The sequence below is a fragment of the Carcharhinus amblyrhynchos genome, chromosome 10 (genome assembly GCF_965287045.1).
Source record: "Carcharhinus amblyrhynchos chromosome 10, sCarAmb.v2.hapA, whole genome shotgun sequence".
Taxonomy (NCBI): Eukaryota; Metazoa; Chordata; class Chondrichthyes; order Carcharhiniformes; family Carcharhinidae; genus Carcharhinus; species Carcharhinus amblyrhynchos.
The window spans coordinates 78,512,359-78,525,820 of NC_137333.1; the positions used below are offsets into that span (position 1 = coordinate 78,512,359).

General features: G+C 41.5%; 1 protein-coding gene across 1 annotated transcript in view; it reads left to right on the forward strand.

Annotated features, from left to right (window-relative positions):
• LOC145349410 (relaxin receptor 1-like) overlaps positions 1-13,462 on the forward strand; it is a 102,104-nt gene that overhangs the window by 15,862 nt on the left and 72,780 nt on the right. Inside the window, exon 2 of the mRNA XM_080197937.1 lies at positions 11,409-11,555. Coding sequence (XP_080054063.1) covers positions 11,409-11,555 — 147 coding nt within the window. The remainder of the gene's footprint in view (positions 1-11,408; positions 11,556-13,462) is intronic.

Here is a 13,462-nt window from a genome sequence, read left to right on the forward strand (position 1 = left end):
TCGGTGTGGATGGAAGTGATCAAAGAAATCAGCAACATTACTGTGATTATCTGGCCATTGCTGTAGTTATTCTGTTTCACTGATCAAAGCCTTCCCAGCTCGTCAGTCTCAGTTTCACTGAAAAGAAACACTCACCCCAGTAGTGCATGTGCCTTAGTAACCCTGATGAATTGCTGACGGCTTGGGAAATAAATTCACTGTCTGTTGAAAGCAGAATCCTTGGTTAAAAGATTGCATATTTTAATTACTCAGCCACCATCTGCACAGTGATTACACACTTGTTTTCTAAACCAATAATTTGAAAGCTGAAAGAAGGCAGGGTTATGTTGAGATCGCAACCCTATATCAATTTAGGGGATTAATTTGCCCCAGGCACCCGAACCCACCTTCTTAACCTGGGAAAACTCCCCTTCTATTCATTTATCTAACTTTCTTGAAGAAGGCAACATATGAATTCCAAGAAGAAATATTTCTTGGACAAATTCCTACCTTTCAAAAGTAATTAAGCAAACCAAAGTTCTGTGCGATTTTCATTTCACAGATGTGCCTATCACAGGGGGAATTTTTAGCACTTAATCTCTGGAACAACAGCACCATTTACAAAGCAGGGACCCAATTCCCTAATTGGCAGACTTTGTTAGACTGAATCCCAGATCATCCTATCTCTGGCTTCCTGACCCATCAGGGATGCAACGCCGAAACAAGAAATGAAGGATCTCAATTTAAACTGATCCCAGCAGAGCTCACAATGGCACTACCGAGTGAAGCATTCAAAATAGCAATAGGAAAGAGAAAATTGTATGCAGGTTAGACATGGGAAGGCTGCTCCTCCAAATCTCATACTTGTCCCTGGAAATCATGGCCACGATTCTCCCATCCCGACCCGCAACTTTTCTGGCAGGTTGGGGTGGGAGATGTACATCACGGGCCTTGTTCCAGGATTTGAGCATGTGCCAGAAGTCGTAGGTCAGACCATGCTGGAAACAGGTGGGAAGGCGGGTAAGTAATTTGAATCTGTTTTTAATATGTTTTAAATGTCTTTTGAATGTAATTATTGGGAACTTACTGATCCAGATTGAATCTCCCACCCCACCAGGAGTATTTCATTCCAGCGGGGTTCAGAGTAGCTCCCCACATTTGGGGAACTGGCAAGAGACCCCACCGGAATGAAGGGGGCGGGGGCAATCGGGGCCCCACAGAGGGTTGGTCAGTGGGGGGGTGTCCCCTGGGCATGGGCACCCTGGCAGTGCCAGGCAGACCCCCCAGCACTTCCCAAAGGGCATCAGTGTCCTAGGGACAATTGGTGAGTGTGGAAGGTCCCGCTGCTCTCTGCATTGTAATCGTTCTGGGATGGAGGGAGGGCAGCGATTGGGGCAGGTTGAGGGATAATGGTCTGCCGGGGGAGCCTGCCACCTGGGGGACCCCAGGCTGGCCAATAATTGAGCTGGCCCACAAATGGGGAGTCTCACAGATTGGGGCCATTGCGTACGCACAGAGTTGCAGAACTGTCAGATTCTGGTGCAAATAAGCCACACTCCCCTGGGTTTTTAATGAGGTTCACAACTGGAACCTCTGTAGTGCACAGAGTGGGGAGATTCAGGTGAGAACTTGAACTGAAAAACAGTCAGGATCAAGAACAGTTTTTCTGCCAGTTCAGCACTTTTGGGAGAACTGTGGCCCATGTTTCAGACCATGAGCGCACAGAGAGAAATCCTACTGCCAGAGGATGGAGAAGGAGGTCAACCAGCCTCATCCAGCAAGCATGGCTGCAGATAGCAAAAGAAGTGAGGAGCCAGCATGTGGTGCCCAAGATCTGGATTCAGTTCTGCACAAGATCTAATGGCCTCATGACATTCACCAAGATGAGCATTATAGAACTCTCAGCTCACAACCATCATTTTCTCACCTGCTCTGCATTTCTCTGCTAAGCTCAGTTCTGACAGCCTGCAGCCACATGTATTCCTTTATCTCCAGCCTCCTCTTCCTCCTCAGATCAACATTTCAGGAGACAGCACTTGCCCTCACTCTGATCCTATTGCCTTCTGACATCCTTTCTTCACAGTCACCCTCCTCAAATATTCACCGTCTATCCTCAGCAATTATTTCACCTCTCATACACAATTCTCTCTAACCTTTCTTGGGAAAAGAGAATCCATAACTCCAGGGTGAGACAAAAAAATCAAGGTCCAGTTGTGTATTATGGCTTATCTGCATGAATGTTAACATATGTTAGCATGCATTGGGTATGCCATTTTACATCATCATGGTATTCTCAGCATTATTAGCATGGTGGATTATACACAGGCTTTGGTGTCTCATTTACAGGCATTTTGCTTATGTGAGGGGGCAGGTTATGAAGGATATATTACTATGTTTGTTTGCAATATGCTGAGGCTGATGCTTTTGATGATGACGGTTACACTCACTTTAATGTAACTGATGGGCCCGATTTTACCATCGCATTGTGCCAGTTTTCGGATGCAAAAACTTGGTAAAGTCAGGCATAAGGTGAGTAGTGCAATCTGCAACCGCCTCCTCACCGATTCCCCCTTTACCAAGACCCAAAAATGGCCACGAATGGGACCACTCCCGAAATGGGTGCAAAGTCATTTAAATCCATTTATATATATTTAAATTGATTTAATGGGCTGAATGGTCAATTTTATCAGCATTTCCCCCTTTACCACTGTGTTCACCCATCCTGAATTGGCACAAAAGAGACATGTCCATATAAGTCCAATTCATCACTCCATCAATGAAGGTTAGTGAGGAGGTAAGTGCCAAGCATCCAATGGCACTCTGCTTGAGATCATGAGAGGGAAGGGGGTCTGCTGACACTCTGCCTGAGAGCTGTGGGAGAGAAGAGGAGGGGCCCACGATCGGTCTGGATGACAGGGATGTGGGAGGGTCAGTAATGTTGTGGGGGGCCAGGGGGAGACATTATCCAGCCCAGGAGTGATGTAGCAGGGGAGCAGTATTCTATCATTCTTTTCTGCACATGCGCAGTTGGCGGCACCGATCAGAGCTGCAGGGTTTCAGGCGCATTAAACCCTACTCAAAGGCTTGTGTGGTGCAATTTGGAACCTGCAGGCAGTGTGCATAAGGGGGCGCCTCAAAATGGGATCTAAAACACTCCCAGTTTCAGTCTACCCAGCACTTAGAATCAAAATGGTAAAATAGGGCCCAAAAATGTTGTTTATGTTCCCTTCTCAGGGATGGAAAATCTCCTGAATACTTGTAAGAACATGAGAAATAGGAGCAGGAGTAGGCCATCTAGCCCTTCGAGCCTGCCCCGCCATTCAATAAGATCATGGCTGATCTGAAGTGGATCAGTTCCACTTTCCCCTTTCTCCCCATAACCCTTAATTCCCTTGTCTATCAGAAATCTATCTACCTGTGACTTAAATATATTCAACGAGGTAGCCTCCACCACTTCAATGGGCAGAGAATTCCAGAGATTCACCACCCTTTGAGTGAAGAAGTTCCTCCTCAACTCCATTCTAAATTGCGCCCCCCCCCCTTATCTTGAGGCTGTGCCCTCTAGTTCTGTTTTCCTTTCTAAGCAGGAAGAATCTCTCTACCTCTACCCTATCTAGCCCCTTCATTATCTTGTAAGTCTCTATAAGATCCTCCCTCAGCCTTCTAAACTCTAACGAGTACAGGCCCAATCTATACAATCTCTCTTCATAAGCTAAGCCCCTCATCTCTGGTATCAATCTCTGTGTATCAATATAAAATGTCATTTTGTTGAAAGTTACTCATCACTATCCGGATGATGGCAAATGTGGGATAGAGGACTTTTACGTGAACCTATTTTGCACAAAGATGCTTGAGGTGATGAGTACCTCCCATACAAAGCCAGTCCTGGCTACATGACCATCCCTTTCAGCTGCCCTGCCATCCTCCTCACCTCTTCAGTTATAGAATCTTCAGAATGGACATGGGTTTCCTCTTCCTCCTCAGAGTTTGGAACTCCACACATGACATTGTTGCTTTGCAGTCATAGGCTCCTCTGTTGTGTGATGTTATGCAGCATGCAATGCACCTCTACTTTCCTTGCTGGGCCATTCTGCAGAGTTACATCTGAATGATTCTGATACCTGAAGTGCATTTTTAGAAGACTGATTGCCTGCTTGATTGTACTGCTTGTGATGACCCTGCAATGCTAACAGTAATTTGGGTTTGTTACACAGTGCAACACAGTTTCACTTTACAGCAGCGCCCTGTGTATGAGATATAATGGGCATGATTCTTCCGGCTTGCTGTTTCCTCTTGTGGGAGAATGTAGAATTGGGGGTCACTGTTTACAAATAAGGGGTCACCCATTTAAAACAGAAATAAGGCAACATTTTTCTGTCATTGAGTCTTTGGAACACTGTTCCTGAAAAGATGGTGGAAGAAGAACCTTTGAATATTTTTAAGGCAGAGGTAGAGTTTCTTGGTAAGCAAGGAGCTGATCATTATTGGAGTTAGGCAGGATGCAGATTTGAGGTTACTATCAACCATGATCTTATTAAATGGTAGAGCAGGCTCAAGGGGGGCTGAATAGCCTACTCCTACTCTTTGATTATAAGTTCATATGATCTTTATGCACTGGTGTGCAGCAAGCTATGTGATGCCACTCAAGTCTCCACAGGCTGCCTGGAAAGAAGTTCAGTGCCACGTTGTGTTAGGAATGCGTTAACTGCAACTCCACTTTAGACCTAATTTGTACATTAATTATTTAACAGTACTCACCGAGATATATAAAGGGGTTACAGGTGGCACTGGGCGATGGGTGTGAATGTGGAGTTGTAAAGAGAATAAACTGCGTTTGTGAAGAAGCTGGACTTGCATCATCTTTTACTACTGGACTGCAACTGAGAGGCTTAACATGTTGACCTTCAATACAACAGTCATTGGATGGCCCCCAGCATAGTTGGAGGAGATCTCCCCTTTGATCATGTCAGAGCGATGTTACCATAGTTCTTGAAAGCCTGAGCCTTCTCCTGCATTAGGCCTGGATCAGTTGCAGGTAGCTGAATCTCTGCTTGTAGACTCCAGGGGCACCATCAGACTGCCTGCAGCTCAGCTGAGGACCTTTGAGTTCCGCTGGATCCTTGTAGTCTGTCACTGCTATGTCCCTGTAATGCAACATCACATATCCTATGCTTCTATCTTTCTTTTACCTTCCTCCTCTGCCTCCTTATCATTCTCTACTCACTGGAAGTCATAACTCCAAATGAGATCACAATGCCTATTTTTTTTGAGACATTAGAGCCCCAAGAGATGACCAGGAATAACAATCATGACTTCAAAGAAACCTTCCACATCAGAGGAAATGCCTCTATCTCAAGAAATCTGAACATGGATAGTCTGTTCTTTTGAATGAGCATTCATTGCAGCTAGTAATGTGTTAGCTGCAAAGCTGAGACTCTGGAATCAGCAGAAGTTTTTAAACCTTCCCAAATGTGTTGTGTGTGCATGTGTGTGTGTATGCAACACCTGGCCTGCATTGCCTTTGGGAAATAACACATCAGCACAGATATGTTCTGGGCATCCGTGGACTGTAGGTCTGTTAAAAGTGGAAGCAAAGTCTCCATTTAGGTAACATTTCCTGTGGTTTGATGGATAAGAATATGTAAAACCCATTGTCAAAAGGATAGTTTTATTTGTACCTTTGAAAGAGACTTTGAAATTGGTTTCAAAATCTGTGGTGGACACTTCAACTCCCTGCTTAATGGGAACATTTCTTGCATCTTCAGCACCAAAGAAAGGCACTTGATGTTCTGCTCTTTAGCTTGAAGGCTTCGGTATCGAAGGAAATGGCACTTTCATGATGTCCACTTCTGGCCTCTCTGCAGGCTGGCAAGACAGTAAAATGAGTACAGTGCTGAACATTGGGAAATTATCACAAAACATTCCCACTTCTGGTCTTATGATGGGAGGAAGTTCATTGATGAACAGCTGAAGATGGTTGGGCCGAGGATACTGTCCCAAAGTACTTTCACTGTGACACCCTGGGACTGAGATGGTTGACCTCCACAACTATCTTCCTTTGTGTTGATGTGAATACAACAGTGGATATTTCACCTGCCCCCTCCACCCCACCGCTGATTCCCATTGGCTCCAGTTTTGATAGGAATCCTTGATGCCATACACAGTCAAAAGCTGCCTTGGTGTCAAGGGCAATTAATATTATCTCACCTCTTGCATTCAGCTCTTTTGTCCATGTCTGAACTCAGGTTTTAATGAGGTCAGGAGCTGAATGGTTCTGGTGGAGCCCAAGCTGAGTGTCAGTGAGCAGGTTATTGCTGGGGGAGATGGTGCTGAACTGGTAGCACAGCGACCCAGGTAAATGCACTGAGACACTTGTTCAAATCACTCCACAGCAGCTGTTGAATTGAAATTTAGTGAATAAAGCTGGCATATAATGTTAGTCTCAATCATAGTGCCATTATTGCAACAGCAGATATTAAATACTGAGCAAACCAAATCCCAGAGGGAAACTTGGCACACCTTTTTCTGTATTGTGCAAACACGAAGAAAATATACTAAAATCAGCACATAAAATCCAGTGAAACTTTGGGATTTTAAAAGTAAAAGACTTATTTGTAAAGAAATAAGGCCTATAACATATGGGATAGATTAATAATTAATAATTATAATTAATATAAAAAATACTTTTTAGTAAAACATATAATAAGCTGCATTTCGATGAGCAAAATTGACTAAGCATAAACACAGTCAAGTCCTTTCATATTAATATGACATTACTGATAAAGATTATACACACCTAGAAGCCATTATCCTAAGGGTCCTTGCAAAGTAGTTTGGATAAGTTAAAAAGCTGCAAAATCCAGCATCATGTGAGCATAGAAAAGGATGTACGTTTATGGGTATTGTTTAGCTTGGAATATTATAATTAGCTGCTAAGGTTTATACCATGGGTTTATATCATTTTTTTTAATTGAAAGAAGTTATGCTAATTTTTCTTATTATATGTTAACTATAGTCTTAAATACATTTTATTTATAAAAGTTTCCAGGTGGGTCACTTGAATCATACATGGAGTGAAACACTTGATGCTGAATCATGCTAAATTCAAAGTGCAAAACTTATGGTCTTGGCTGACTTCATAAAACACCTTGCCTGGCTCAAAACACAATATTGTCTTCTCAAACTCTCTCCCGTTCTACTGTGGAAACCTAAGACTTCAGAACAAGACTACTTTTTACAGCTTCAATATTTTTCTGGCTTGACTCGATGTCCAGTTCAAAGGGTTTTTTGTCACCTCTGACTTCCCTTTGATTTTCAAATAAACTCAAAACTCATCTAAAAGTGCAAATCAAATCCACCATAATATTTGTGTGCATTACTCACATACAAAAAAAATCAAGGAAAATCTTAAACTCAAACTCCATTGGAGTGTTGTGTCCAGTTCTGAGCATCCCATTTTAGGAAGAATTTCAACACATCAGAGAGGATGCAGTAAAGATTCCTGAGAATGATTCCAAGGTGAGAAACTTCAGTAATGTGGATAGGTAAGAGAAACTGGAGCTGCTCTGAGAGAATGTAAGGTTATGTAGTTAGAAAAACAAAGATAGTTTTAAGTGATTTATATTTTTACTGGTAAATATTCAAAATAAGGTATAGTTTTGACTGGGTTTAATTTAGTGTTTCTGTGTAAGAAAAGGTAAACCTATAGTTAAATTCCAGTTGGACAAAGGTGTTTATATGTTTGGGGGTTTTGGTTTCAATTCAAACTGTGTTTCTATTGTGCATTGTGAGTGCATGTATGTGTGTGGGTGGGTGGGTATGTGTGTTTGTATAAAAGTTATGTTGTGGAAAGTAAATAAAATCTGGCAGAAGCAAAAAGTTGTTGGTTAGCAATAGGGACATCTTTAAAGCAGGAAGCTTTTGTGAGTGCAGTTTTAACTGAATTCATTAGCAGCTGGAGATAAGTAATGAGAGACAAGGCAGCTCTCACAGCACTGCAAGAAGCAGTTGTTTTTGAAAATTAGAAAGGGAATGTTCGTTTCAGATATGCTAGAAGAAAAGCCATACCATGCAACTGATGGGTAAGAAAACTAGTGTGCAGAGATCTAAAAAGTCACCAGTTGGGGCAACTAGAGAACATAAGAACATAAGAAATAGGAGCAGGAGTAGGCCAACTAGCCCTTCGAGCCTGCCCCGCCATTTAATAAGATCATGGCTGATCTGTCGTGGCTCAGTTCCACATTCCCGCCCTCTCCCCATAACCCTTAATCCCCTCTCTTATCAAAAACTCAAAAACTTATCAAATCATTTCTTATCAGAAATGAAGAGAAGTTTTCAAGAGGTCAGAAGTTAATGGAACAGAGGAAACTGGAAATCAGAAGAGGTTACTCTTCAGTAAGATCACAGAGTTAAAAAGGCATTGGATCATGAGAGGCCAGAAATATCTCAGCAGTAGTGCTAAGTTTTGAGAGAAATTACTACAGTTTGTGAGGCATTGTTTGAAATAATTATAGAAATTGGTGGATTGACTTCGTGCAAGAGGCTTTATATAAAAGAACCTAAAGGGAGAGGTGTGAAACCCGGAAACAGATCATAGATGGAAGCAGTTAAGGGAAAGCTTTGTTTCAAAGATTTGAAAATGTTCTTCAAGAGTGGAAATTGAAATCACTTGTGTGAAAGCTGGTGTTCAGTGAAATAAGGTGGCTCATGGCATAAGAATCATCTGGAGGGACTTTGAGGAGAAATCCATGTCTGACCACAGCCAGCCTGTGTGGTGAAAGGGATTATGTGTTACTGAGACCATTATAGCCCATGATATACATTATAACCCATGTTAACCTTAAAATTTGTGTATGCCTGTGACATTATGTGGGAGTAAAGAAGTATTGTATCATAATCAACCTTTTCATGTTTAATAAATGTTTTTTACTTGTTATAATTGATTAGCCATTCTATGATTCTGTCCCTCCATGTTTTCTAAAAAAAAGTAAAAGTTACAGTCTTTTCAGCCAGGGTTCCATTCAGGAATCTTTGTGTCCAGTTATAACAGGATTGTAATAGGATTTGAAAGTTGTGTTCGAAATCATGAGGTGTCTGGACATAGTAGGCAGAGAGAAACTGTTCATGTTAACGGAAGGATCAAGAACTAGAGGATACTGATTTAATGTGATTGCGAAAAGAAGCAATGGCGATATGAGGAGAAACCTTTTTTGCACATCAAGATGAGGAATGCACTGCCTTAGAGTGTGGTGGAGGCAGATTCAATTGAGGAATTCAGAAGAGAATTGGATTATTATCTGAAAAGATAATTATAGGGTGAGTAGATTTAGATGAGTTACATTTGCAGGGTATGAGGATAGATATGATGGGTCAAACAATCTTTTTACATACTATTGGACCAGGCTTGATGGGTCGAATGACTTGCTCATGCTCCTTACTTGTGTATTTGTATGTTACTAGTAACAATACTGTGCCTTTAAGAAATGTATTTGTCATGTTTCTTTGCAGAATGTTTTAACAGTCTATTCTAACACTGGTGTTGCATAGTCTGTACCCAGCAGCCCTGTGCTGTTACTGCAGCAGCATAATTGCTCCTAATTGCTAGAATGTTTGTTTTAGTCTGGACTAATGCTGTTCTGTCATTTTTAGTGCTTTCTCTAGGGGTTTTGCGGAGTGGGACTTGATTAGGTAGGCTGACAGAAAAATCAGGTGACTGGGTGGAGCTAGGCTTACATAAAGAAATCAAGCTCAGTCTGCTGCTTAGGATCTTTAGAGCGAGGTTGTTTTCTCTTTATCTCTTTCTCTGGAGTTGGAGACTGGAATCTGCCAGGAAATAAGTCTCTCTGAGATTATGCTGTTTGGAGTGGATCGATCCCTGGAGGTGATTGTATGAGAGTCAGAAGACAAATGTCTATCTGGATCTCTGTCTGGAGGTGTTAAATGGCTGGAAATCTTGCATCCATGTGAGCATATCTGTTTTAATGATGATTTAAGAAAGGGATTTATATCTGTGGGATATTACTTACATTGGGACAATAGAGGTACATAGAACATAGAACACTACAGCACAAACAGGCCCTTTGGCCCACAAGTTGCGCTGATCACATCTATACCTACCAAGCCATAGAACTATCTGTAACTCCCAATCCCATCAAATCCCGTGTACTCATCCAGAAGTCTTTTAAAAGGCCCCAGCAAGTTCGCCTCTACCGCCGCTGACGGCAGCCGATTCCACTCACTCACCACTCTCTGAGTGAAAAACTTACCCCTAACATCTCCTCTGTACTTGCTTCCCAGCACCTTAAACCTGTGTCCTCTCTAGCGACCATTTCAGCCCTGGGAAATAGCCTCTGAGAATCCATCCTATCTATTCCTCTCAACATTTTATAAACCTCTATCAAGTCGCCTCTCAACCTTCGTCTCTCCAGGGAGAAGAGACCTAGCTCCCTCAACCTATCTTCATAAGGCATGCCTCCCAATCCAGGCAACATCCTTGTAAATCTCCTCTGCATCCTCTCAATAGCTTCCACATCCTTCCTGTAGTGAGGCGACCAGAACTGCGCACAGTACTCCAAGTGGGGTCTGACAAGGGTCTTATAGGGTCTGACAAGGGTAGTTAGCTGTTAAGAATTATACTTGTCATATTTAAGTATTTCCAATGATAAAAGTTATGCTAGGTCTTTGTTATATTCTAACTGTGTTCTTAAATAAAGTTTTTTTCAATAAAAGCTTTCTAATAGGGTCAATTGAATCATACCTGGGGCAAAACACCTAATGCTCACCTTAATGCCAAAATCAAAGGAAAAGTTAAGGTCTAGGCTAACTTCATAATGAACTTTGAAATTTCTGATCTGTTCCCTAAATACTATGACAATTCTATGATTCAGCTAGGGCAATGCAATGGTAGCCTCAGGCCAGGGAGAAAAGCAAGAACAGTCAGGGCTCCTGCTTGTTACTGCTATTCTTTAACTACAATTGAAAAATGTGTTTGCGTGTGCTCAGGTTTGTGAAGAAATGATCTGGCTTGACTGTGGTGCTGACTGTGAATGAACAGCCTCATACACACATGAATTTTTGCTCACTTGAGGCTCAGAACCTTCAAGTTGGACAAATTGGGCTGAACGCCTTGTTTCCATGCTGTAAACCTCTAATAGAAAGTAAGAGAAAATTGGAAAAAGGAAACAGATATTTAAATGATTTTGTTCTTTCAAGTGATTTTGAATCAAATGTTGACCCTCATCAAACCATTTGATGCTATATGTGTCAGTTTGTGATCTCTGCATTTTGTAAATCCTGGATTTAATTTGCTGAAATCTGAGAATGTTTTCAATGATCCATTGTTCACCCTTGATGTAAGCCTTTTTTTCACAAGAGTAGGTCTTCAGGTAAAACCATTTCAGTGATTTTTTTTTCTCTCTGTTCCTCTTTAGAACTTGCAATGTCAGAATTCATCCTTGACTCTCGTGGTTGTTCAACTGGATTTTTCCCCTGTGACAGTCTCTCAGTGTGTATACCGCAGTCATTATATTGCAATAACGTTAAGGACTGTGAAAACGGAGCTGATGAGGCAGATTGTGGTAACATACTTTTGATCATCTGAAACAGTGTAACACCTCACACTGCCATTTATATTGCATATAATTCCAGTTTGAGAAAAAAACATTGTTGAAACGATTATTATAATCTGAAATGTTGTTATGTGTTTTTGGATCAACTGTGAAGTTGCAAAACTGTACAAAGTAATAGATTTACCCAGTTTTGGATAGATATGGAATTCTTTTTGTTTATCTGTGTGACACGTGATCCCACGTTCACCCCACAGACCCAAATTTGAATAAATGCAGAACATTCTGTTAAGTCATAATTATTGAGGTATCTGAAGCTATTTTCCCTTCATTTTTTAAACCCTGACTTTTCACTGTGATTTTGAACCTAGTTTTGTCCTTGCACTCTTTCGCAGCAATAATTGTAAAATATCAAACAGCTTTAAAATCTAGATTAATTTCTAAATGTTAATCAAGAATCAGCTTCTAATGTGAGTTGTAATTGAATATGTAAAGGGAATGGTAACTGCCATACACAGATTCCCTGTATATTGCAAACTTTTAAAACATAATGGGCCAGAACATCCATGGACTGGTAATCATCGTCAAATTGCCACTCCACTTTTTACTTACTTTAGTCTGAAGCTGTACATTTCTTGTCTGGACTGCCAACCATAGCCTGGTGACAACTGTGCAGCTTAGCTGCTCCTAGAGGCCTTCAGTACAGTAAAGGATCATCGAGTGAAATGAAACTATACTTCCTTTTCATGGTAATGAGAACATAAGAACATAAGAAATAGGAACAGGAGTAGGCCATCTAGCCCTTCGAGCCTGCCCCGCTATTCAATAAGATCATGGCTGATCTGAAGTGGATCAATTCCACTTTCCCGCTTTCTCCCCATAGCCCTTAATTCCCTTGTCTATCAGAAATCTGAGAAGTCAGAGAGTAAGAGAATTTAGGGTTGGGAGGGTGGTTAGGCGGGGTGTGTTTGGGAGAGTAAGTTGGGGTGTGGTGTGCAGGAAGGTAATCAGGGAGATGGTAGTGTAAAAGGGGATTCTAAGGCTAGTCAAGGAGTTGGGAGGATAGTTGGGGAGTGAAGAGGGTAGTCAAGGAGTGGGGTGTACTGTCATGAAGTAGGAGGAAGGTCGAAGTGAGGAAGGGTAGTCGGGAATGAGGAGAGTTGTTCGGGAGTGGGAGGATAGTCAGAGAGTGGGGAGGCTAGTCAGGGAGTGGGAGAATTGTTACCCAGGCATTAGAAATGGTTTTAATTCTTTAATCTTTTTACTGGATACTTCTTTGCTCAGGGAATCAGAACCATCTGAAAGTCTCCGATTTAAATTGAAGTAATGGATGATTTCAGATGCAGGGTAATTTCCCATTGGAAATTTAAACTCTCCGGGCAATTCCTGTGCAGTCCTTGCAAGGGGGCCTCTGGGGTGTACCCCAACAGATCTTCCGGGAATGGAAGTTATTATTTTGCCATTAACAAATGAGCCTCGTTTTAAAGCAGTGTCATTATCTGCCAGGCTGAAATTTTTACAAGTGAAATGAATATGGACAAATAACTATTAAGCGTACTTCATCATACCATAGCTGGTGTATTTCTGATTGCAATTCTCCACTGAAACATTTTTGAAGCCTTCGCAGCTATCCTGACATGACTTTGCAGTGAATAAATGAATATTATTTTTAAGCATTCTCATTGTATGATATGCAAAATTATTTCCTGAAATGTATACAGGTGAACCAGACAAAAATAAATTTACTGTATTATAGCTAATGATTTGGTATATTTTAAATTGAACTTCTGCACTGAAAATGTTTGAAATTTCCCAAATTCCCTTAACGTTGTCTTTACCTCTGTGGGGCTCAGCTTTACAAATCTGACCAGACCATATACGTTTGATTGTTGAGCCTCACTTATTTAACACTTGAGACC